This window comes from Camponotus vicinus, unplaced genomic scaffold (genome assembly GCF_025532165.1).
Source record: "Camponotus vicinus isolate PSW18456_S1 unplaced genomic scaffold, iyCamVici1.0 SCAF_7, whole genome shotgun sequence".
Classification (NCBI taxonomy): domain Eukaryota; kingdom Metazoa; phylum Arthropoda; class Insecta; order Hymenoptera; family Formicidae; genus Camponotus; species Camponotus vicinus.
In genome coordinates, this window is record NW_028141979.1 from 17,704,749 (window position 1) to 17,714,747 (window position 9,999).

The window sequence follows — 9,999 nt, forward strand, 5'->3', positions numbered from 1 at the left end:
ACATATACAGGGCGATCCTGAAAAACGTTATGTCTTTAAAATGACGTATTCCTGACATTCTAAGACAATTTTTCCTTTACCAAAATTTGATTTGAAGCGTAGTTTTTGAATTATGAGCAAAAATAGTTAGTAAATCACGCGTCGGGTACAGAAGGCAGGCAGGAGCGGCGCGGCGTGCCGCGAGCGCGGGCGCAGCTGACCGCCCGACGGGTGATTATCACCGCATGAGTCGCTAACTATTTTATCTTATAACATAAAATTATGCTTTAAATAAAATTTTGGTAAAGAAGAAAATGTCTTAGAATTACGTCAGAAATACGTGTTCCTTAAAATAACGTTATTTTAATAATGAAAAGTTGTTCCGGATCACCGGCCGTCCGACGTTGCAATCAGCTGATTGCTACACGCGATGTGTGTATGGCGGAGTGTGTGCGTAAGAGAGAGAGAGAAAGAGAGAGAGAGAGGGAGGGTAGGAGGGACAGACATTCATACACACGCACGCACTTTTTTCTCGCTCTCTTTCTCTCTTTTACGCAACACTCATACACTCTTTCATTCAGTCTTTCGCTCACACTCTCTCGGTCACTCACTCACTCACTCACCTGCTTACTCACTTGCTCACTCACCTTGTAGCAGCGTAGCGAATCTTCATGCTATGTATTGTTGTTATCTGCTGCACGGTTATGATTGCTAGAGATGCGCGACACATCGAAATTTTTTCGATTATTAGTCTCACACTCGATTGACACAATACAGATTACACGATAACGAGTTTACTGCTTATTCACTCACTATTGATTTATCGATACCAAAAATTACTTTCAAAGAAACGCGAATGCAAACAACACATGACTCGACGCGAAGCGACGGACCGCGGAGACTGCGGGACCACAAGAGTTATGTTGCCAGAAACGCGACACGCGACATCTAACAAACGACTTGCGCGTGGCGCGTGATTGACGCGAGATAAGACGAACGATCGGCTAAAACCTTCGCATTGCGAATGCGGTAGAAAACATGAAACATGAAGAAAAAATATGTAATTTGCAATTAACAATTCCATATTTTTTCTTAAAAACAACTATGTGTTTTCTTTACACTAATTGATTCCTCTCATTATTTTCTACATAAAAGTATTAAGGTAAGATAATCGAAAAATGAATATTTTACAAGATATTTTACGGTTTATGTAAAATTAAGAAATTATTTCAAGCCTCATAACTTAAAAAGTACTTAACGAAAAGGTACTTAATGATAGTGTTTTGGAAAGCTCTCGAGATAAGCTACAAGAGTGTGCAAAAATATATAGGGTGTTCCATTTAAAAAAATTGAAGTGACCCTCACGTGACCTTCAAATGACTCTTCAAGGTCAAACCAATGGTACCACCTTATGTCCCCCTTGAAACCATACAACTTTTGCCTGAAACATTTTTTTCTAAAATACACCGTTTGTGAGATATTTAGGTGTATCCAGACTTTGGCGCACCCTGTATATATATATATATATATTTTCCTTCAATTACTAATTTATTTATACGTTTATATAGAAAGAAAACACAATCTATTCCAATAATGAAAAAATTACAATTTACATAAATAAAAAGCGAGCTGCAGAAGAAATTCCAGATACACATTCAAAGAAAATAAAAATATATGAGTAGTAGTGAGACAGTGCCGGTTCTAACGCAGGTCCTCCGAGGGGGGGGGTGAGGTGCGAGGGGGGAACCGCGGCGGGGGGGTGACGTCACGCGCGGGGAAGGGGGATCCGCGGCGCGACCGATGGACGAGGGGGTCCGTGCGGGGAGGGGGGATCCGCGGCACGACCGATGGACGAGGGGGTCCGCGCGGGGAAGGGGGATCCGCGGCGCGACCGATGGACGGGGGGTCCGCGCGGGGAAGGGGGATCCGCGGCGCGACCGATGGACGAGGAGATCCGCGCGGGAAGGGGGATCCGCGGAAAGAATACAGTGGTGTGAGAAGGATAGCGCTACGTGTGGGAAAAGGATAGCGCTAAGTGTGTGAAGAGGACAGTGCGACAAGGATGACATCAACGTACGACAAGGATGACGTCAACGTGGGAGAAGGACGACGCAAAGGTAAGTGAATGAGTGATAGCGACGAGCATATGAAAGAGAGAGAACGATAGCGCGAAGAGAACGCATACGAAAGAAAACTATAATATCGCGAGACTTAGAACGATAATAGCACAAGACAACGCGTGCGAGAGAGAACGATATTGCAAGAGCAACGTGTGCGAGAGAGAACGATAGCGCGAAGAGAACGCATACGAAAGAGAACTATAATATCGCGAGACTTAGAACGATAATAGCACAAGACAACGCGTGCGAGAGAGAACGATATCGCTATACTTACAACTAGCGCAAGAGAGAGAGAGACGCAAGGGATGGGAGCGCAAGGAGAGGCGCGTAAATAAATACATTTTTTTTCAATACTAAATATAAAATTTATTAAAAATCTGTTATACATTTTTGTGTCATAGCGCGAGAGAGATTACTTATTCTAAGCGCGTACGAAAGAGAGAACGATAATAGCGCGTGAACAACGTGTGCGAGAGAGAACGATATCGCTATACTTATAACTATCGCGCAAGAGAGAACGCAACAAAGATATCGCGAGACTTACAACTAACGCGCGAGAGAGATAGCGTAAGGGATGGGAACGCAAGGAGAGGTGCGTAAATAATCACATTCTTTTTTAAAATTACAAATATAAAATTTATTTAAATGTGTGTGTGTAAATACATTTGTGTGTGTGTGCGTGTGTCTAATAATATAAAATTAAAATTTAATATAGGGGGAGGGGGTGATGCGCCGGACTAAGGGAGAGGCCGCTCCTGGAAGACTACGGGGGCGATGCGCCTGGCTGGGGGGGGGGTCATCTGTAGTGTGAACAATTTATTTATACGAGTCGTCGTTTTCGCGGGAGGGGGAGTCATCTGTAGTGTGAACGATTCATTTATACGAGTCGTCGTTTTCGCTGGGAGGTGGGATGCGCCGAGCTAAGGGGAGGCCGCTTCTGGAAGGCTACGGGGGCGATGCACCGGGCTGGGGAGAGGCCGCTCCTGAAACAGAAGAGTACACACATTTCATCAGTGTCTAAATTATTTAATAAATTTTAATTAATATAAAAATGATACTTACATAAGTCCCACTATTCTTCTTCTTCGAAGATCTTACATGATTCTTCTGCGAACAGCTGTCGCAAATAAAAGATGTCGGTGTTTTTCCAACTATTCACCTCATCGTCTAATCGACCCTCCGGGGTGTCGCCCCACATTTCTGTAAGGTCCTGCCGCGCCTCTCGCCTTTCCATGCGCACCCATTGTCAACGCTCTATGTTAATAAAACCTGGTATCCGGACTTCGTCCTGGAACTATATCAAAAATATTTATTTAAAAAATACAAAATTTTTAACAATTTTTCACAAAATATTCACAAAAACGATACTTACGTCCCACAGGAAGGTTAGTTTGAAGAACACGATGCACAATAGGTTAAAAAAAATTTCCTCTTCCACTCAGGATATTTATGTGATCCATTTTTTTAATTTAACTTTTTGACACGCACTTCTCGACTCGCGCACTGTCAACAACTTTGTGACGAGGCAACGAGGTCTCGGCACGAGGTTTTATAGTAAAGATGTGGCGTCATCACCATATCAAAGCACGTCGTAAGACAAAAGTATGCGCGTTCCCATGCAACTCAGCATAGTATATAATATAATATTAATACACTCACCCGCAAAAAAAGCGGTACACCTAAAATTTGAGAAAATTTCATCAAATTTTAAATGATCATAACTTGGTAAATAATGATGATAAAAATATGTTTAAAAAAAAAAATGAAGGCTGTAATGTCCACTTTAAGAATATTTAAGTGGCAATTATGCTCAGCCATTGTTTTCAAAATGGCGGATAAGGAAGTGAAAGGATGTAAAATTGATTATTAAAGGATCGAGTTTGGGACGGTGCACGGCGTAAATCAGGTAACGCAGCCCAATGAGACCAAATGCTCGTGAAAGTGTGGAGTGTTATCTTTAAAATGTTTTTTTACCGAGCTCGATACGATGATTTTTCGCTGAGTTATTCCGAATTTAATTAAAAACGCTCTTTTTTCTTCTTCAATTTGCAGCTCAGCGAATAATTATCGTATCGAGCTCGATAAAAAAGCATTGTAAAGGTGATACCACAGTATATACAGTAGCGCAACTCCCTGTCGGCACCTTTGAAGTTTGTGTAGCATAAAATAAAATGCGCATGCGCGAAGTCAGCGAGTATACTAGTACTGCCATCTGTACTTTCCTCTCATTCTCTCCTTTGGTTTTCGTTCTCTTTCTAACACATTATAATATGTAATATAAATTAAATTCAATAAAACTTGAATATATGTACATAAAGAAATTGTGAAAAATATAATACAAAATATATAATGCAAATATATATAAAAAATAGTATTTATGACATGATGTGAATATTAATTAACCATTTTATATGTCATATATAACTGATAGCAGAAAAGATATATACTCATAATACTCATATATAATTTATAATATATTTACATATTAATACTTATATATATAATTTTTAATATATTTATATATTAATTGTACATACATATATTCTATATATATATTCAAAAACTTAAAGTTAAAAAAAAAAAACATTTAGATTAAGACTACAATCACTTAAATTTTATTATATAAAATATATATATTTATGAGCAAAATGAATAAAAAAACAAGAAATATATATTTGTTAATAATATATATTTATTTATAAACAGTTGTATTTCGTTAAAAATATTTATTTCACAAACAGAAATAATCTTGAAACTAAACTTTTTCTCTCTCAAATCAATCATCTGACCATACCTCAGCTACTCGATCCACCTCAGCATGAATCAGAAAGAGAGAATGAGAGAGTAGAAGAATAGAAACAAGAAAGTGTTTTACATTCAATTAAAATACAAATGTGTGAAATACATTATAACATATGTCATATAAACATCAAACCTTAATGATATTAATAATACAAATTTAAATAATTTTATTGCCTTCTTCTATTTTCGATCCGCATGTGTATAAATGTCTTGATGTCAATCTAATATATTCAACCTAAATAAAAAATTTAACATTATAAGTATGTAAATAATTTAATACTATTATAAAATAATATAAGATTATATATATATATAAGATTATATATATATATATATATATATATATATATATAATATAATATATAATATATAAAATAAACAAACTTATTTAATTATAAAACATTTTTTTATATAACATAACACATAAACAAATGAAATATAACGCAAACATACAAAAAAATATAAAACACACACATGCAAATAGCATATAAGTTCATATAAAGAATAAATTAAATAAGTAACATGCAATAAAATCACGCTCATGCAAATCACGCTCATGCAAATCACGCTCATGCAAATCACGCTCATGCAAATAATAGAATAAAATATATAATATAATATATACAATAATAGAATATATAAAATATGTAATATATAGAATATATAATATATAATATATATAATAATAGAATATAACAGAGTTAATGTAATAGAAGATAGAATGACAGAAAAAATTACGGCATGAAGTTATAAAAATGTAAGTACATAAATATATATGAAACTGCACATGTAATATGTAAAATTCTGAAATGCAATATTAATGCAATGTTAAAAAAAGCTGAAAGTTAAAATCACACACAATGAATGTTAATGAACAAACTTAACATTATAATAAAACGCAATTAATAAGCAAAATAAATATATAAAACGCAAGCAACATAAATTTTAACCATAAAAATAAGACTGTATAGATTCGAATATAGTTAAATATAACAAATTTATAAATGTGAAACATTTAAAAGTTTCCTATTCTTTCTACTAATACTTTTGCATGCTTTATTATGTTGAGATAGTGTAAAATAAATACGCATGCGTAAAAATAATTTTATCAAAAAAATTGTAGGAAAATCTGGGCATGGCGGTTCAAAAACTATATTCTGTGCCAACTGAAAAAGATAATTGCCAATATTTCTCTTAAAACAATTATTTTCAAAATTTTTTACAAATAATTCTTCTAATTGATGTATATAAAAACAGAAATTATTACTTGGCATGTGTAAATTTCCGTATAAATTATTTTCATCGCTAGAATAAGCTCGAAAAGAACAATATAGAGCAGTATCGCCTAAGACAGTCTTATTTTCATTTACATATACCATACATGCATTACATGAATGAATTTCTGTACATCTTTTAATTAAAAATCCACATACATATGTAAATGCATTTTTTTCTGGCAGATCCATGGAGTAATAATCATGACTTGGGATATCTAAAATTTTACATGGCAAAGATGTAGTAAAATTTGGAGTATGATTAGCACAACTTGCTTTTTTAATGAAAGTTAACATTTGGTCATTATCTTGAGCACAATTTTGATTTTCTGAGTGCTGTAAAAATTTCATACTAAGTAATTTTTTAAAGGCACGTACAAATTGAATTGGAGTTGGATTCAAAGAATTACCACCTTGTTGCCTAATAGTACCAAAGAAATTTTCGACACAATCTTGATTAATTCTTCGTGTTTGAAGATAAGGAAAATTTAAATGTTTTAATGTATTCCATAATTGAATTATACTTGAAATTGTAATCTGCCAGCATTCAAAACATTTAATTTTTACAGTTGCATGTGAACCGTTAGTATTAATAATATTTATATGCTTAAACAAATTTAACATTTCTTTTAGGAATCTAATTTGTTTTTCGCTACCCGTGAAAACTTTTCCATATTCTTTTGGATTATTTAATGCAGATGAATTTAATATATCAAATAATTTATCTAATTTTTCAATAAAATCTATTGTGCCAAGTGCTTCATTTGAAAGAAAACCATAAGACATTTGCGTGCACATTCCTGCAGCTACCCGATTACTAAATACTTGAACAGCATATTTAACTTTCATTCGTTGAAAGGAATTCGGTTCAAGATGACATTTAGTTAAATTAGGAGCCATTTTTATCCATTGTTTACAATCTTTGTTATAAAAATCAACTACATGACTCCATGAAGCAATTTTATTATCAAATTGAAAGTTATATTTTAATAAATTATTACGGGTAGCTTTTATTAAATGAGGAGTATCAAAAATATAAATTACTTCCTCCTCATTAACTAAAAAAGTTGAATTTTCTCTCGAAATTCCTAATTCACGGGATAACTGTATAAAATTAGATCCCATATCTGTTATTAATGCATGCACAACAGCACCACAATTTCGCAACTTAATAATAATATTAAATATAATATTTTTTAAAACGACACTTTGACATGATGTTTCTACAAAACAAAAACAAACGGGAAATTTCCAATTTCCAGCAATGCTTCGTGCCATTATGACTAAAGCACCTTTCGCAGGCTGATGTGATTTTTCAATACCTGTATCTTGAAAGCCAATTATATCATCCTGCGATATATTATAAAATAAGTGAGCTTTCAAACTCATCTCATCAACGCACAATACACAATGTCTTTCCATTGGTGATAATGATTGCATTATTATACTTAATACTTCAAAAATTTTATCATTTATTCCAGGTACTATATTCCAAGATTGTGTAAATAATTGAAGAGAACGAACAGAAGGCAAAGCGAAACTTTTCAGCAATTCTCTATAAGTACGCGGACTTGAAAAAAATAATGATAATGCAAATTGCTTGAAATCGGAATCATATCTCCTTCCACGTTTGTTTTTGGTCAAAGCATTGATCTGCGCAGACAATAATTGTACAAAATGTCCCGAAAATGGCTTACCACCTAATCGTAGAATATTGTTGGCATCGCTGGTTCCTTCGTTGATTTCTTGATTTTCCGTTTGGCTCTTCTTCTGTTTTTCTTTTTTCAGTCGAAGCCGTCGAACCATTTGCCGCAACTTGTTGTTCTGCTTCTTCAATTTTAAAACTTGCATACGTAGTTTTCTTTTGCGAGGACTATCATCCAATGATTTCTTCTTCCCCGTACGCATGGTGTTAGATGTGCTTCTGCAAAATACACAAATGTATTTATATGTAATGTAAATTAGACATTGAAGAAAAAGAATTTGGCAAAAAATCCTTTGTGATATATATATATATATATATATATATATATATGTATGTATATCGCAAAACTAATATTTTATGATAAAGAAAAACTTACTGTTTATCTTTGTCATCTATTTGGTCTTCTGTTTGGATGTCTACTTCCTTTGTTTGGACATTACTGAAAAATTTTATACAATTGGATTATTACATTATGTTATTTTCACTTGAAATAACAAGAATATTGTTTTTGATTATCATTACCTTTTGCTTCCTTCTTGTACTGCTGCTGTCTTTTCCACTTCTTCTATTTCATTTCTTGTTGCTTCTTGTTGCTTCTCCAATGTTGTAACACTTGATCCTTTTGTCCTTCCTTCTATTTCTGTATTTCTATAAAAGCAATATATATTATAATACTCTCTCTCTCTTTCTATATATATATATATATATATATATATATATATATATACATACATACATACATACATACATATATATATATATATATATATATATATATATATATATATATATACATACATATATATATATATATATATATATATATATATATATATATATATGTATATACATACATACAGTTATCATAATATAACAAAATAATGTTATTATTAAAAATAAAATATTTAGAACAATTATATAAATTATATAAGTAAAACCTTACTCCTTTTGAAAAGCTGGACCAAAAAATATGGTAGGTACAGCATCTGGATGTAATCGAATGACAGCCTTTTTTATAAGCCACTTGTCCTCAAAATGCAAATGGCATAGTGTACAATTTTGGTATGCGTACTTTGGCCCTTTCAATTTCAAATCCATTCTTTTTGATGCCTGTATCCATTTCAACCACCTGTAAAGTGTAATGAAAATTCATAAATATAAAAGTATATATGTACATATTATTTACTTTAAAAATATGAAAATATACATATATATATAATTAAATTACATATTTTATAAATAATAATTAAAACATTATCATACCTGTCATATTCCTTTGGAAATCTAAAAAAGTGCCGTTTTTCTAGGTTGATGAAACCCATACATCCTGGTACTGCGCACCATTGTTTGGTTTTCTTGTCCATGTTTCCCTTAGGCCTTCCGGATCACCAAACAGCACCTGAAAAAGAAGCTAAGATCAAGGTGTAAAAATTTCCTAACAAGAGAATTGAAAACCTATATAAATAAATAGGTTAACTATCCTCTTCGGGAAAGCTTCTACACACAAATAATTCTTTCACTTCACCACTTCACCACTTCACCACTTCTCACTTAATTTGCACCTCTAATCACGTATTCTCACTTCACTCGCGTAATTCTTGCTGACAAATATTTATGCCGGCATTTAATACTGAGATCAGTGAGCATTTAAACTGTGATTTAAACACAGATGTGATTTTACCGCCAAGAAAGAGAAAGAGAGAGAGCGAAAATCAAAGGAGAGAGTGAGAGGAAAGTACAGATGGCAGTACTGGTATACTCGCTGACTTCGCGCATGCGCATTCCATTTTATGCTACACAAAATCGGGAGAGTTGCGCTACTGTATATACTGTGGTGATACTCCACACTTTCACATGCATTTCGTCCCATTGGGCTGCGATACCTGATTCACGCCACGCACTGGAGCAAAGCGGGAACCTTTATTTATCGGTTTTGTATGCTTTCATTTATCCGCTATTTTGAAAAAAAATGGTTGCACATAATTTCAATTTAATTTAGGTGTGTGTGTGTGTGTGCTCGTTTGTATACCACAAGGATAAGGACCCCGTGGTTCGTCAGCTCCACAGTATTTAAAGACTCCAAACCCTCCTTGTGGCGTGTGTGTGTGTGTGTGTGTGT

At 33.6% G+C, this 9,999-nt stretch overlaps 1 protein-coding gene across 2 annotated transcripts in view; it reads right to left on the minus strand.

The window, feature by feature from the left end:
• Nucleotides 1–9,692, minus strand: part of LOC145974706 (uncharacterized) — a 138,482-nt gene extending 128,790 nt beyond the window's left edge. Inside the window, exons 1-6 of one of the 2 annotated variants that reach the window (XM_083104714.1) lie at nt 9,144–9,692; nt 8,824–9,009; nt 8,403–8,528; nt 8,257–8,319; nt 7,873–8,099; nt 4,774–5,136 (exon numbers count right to left, since the gene is read on the minus strand). In XM_083104714.1, coding sequence (XP_082960840.1) covers nt 5,132–5,136; nt 7,873–8,099; nt 8,257–8,319; nt 8,403–8,528; nt 8,824–9,009; nt 9,144–9,244 — 708 coding nt within the window. In that variant the 5' untranslated portion in view covers nt 9,245–9,692 and the 3' untranslated portion in view covers nt 4,774–5,131. Of the gene's footprint in view, nt 1–4,773; nt 5,137–7,872; nt 8,100–8,256; nt 8,320–8,402; nt 8,529–8,823; nt 9,010–9,143 lie in introns of those variants that run through there. The other variant, XM_083104713.1, reaches the window with a different exon arrangement.
• Nucleotides 9,693–9,999: the final 307 nt, after the last annotated feature.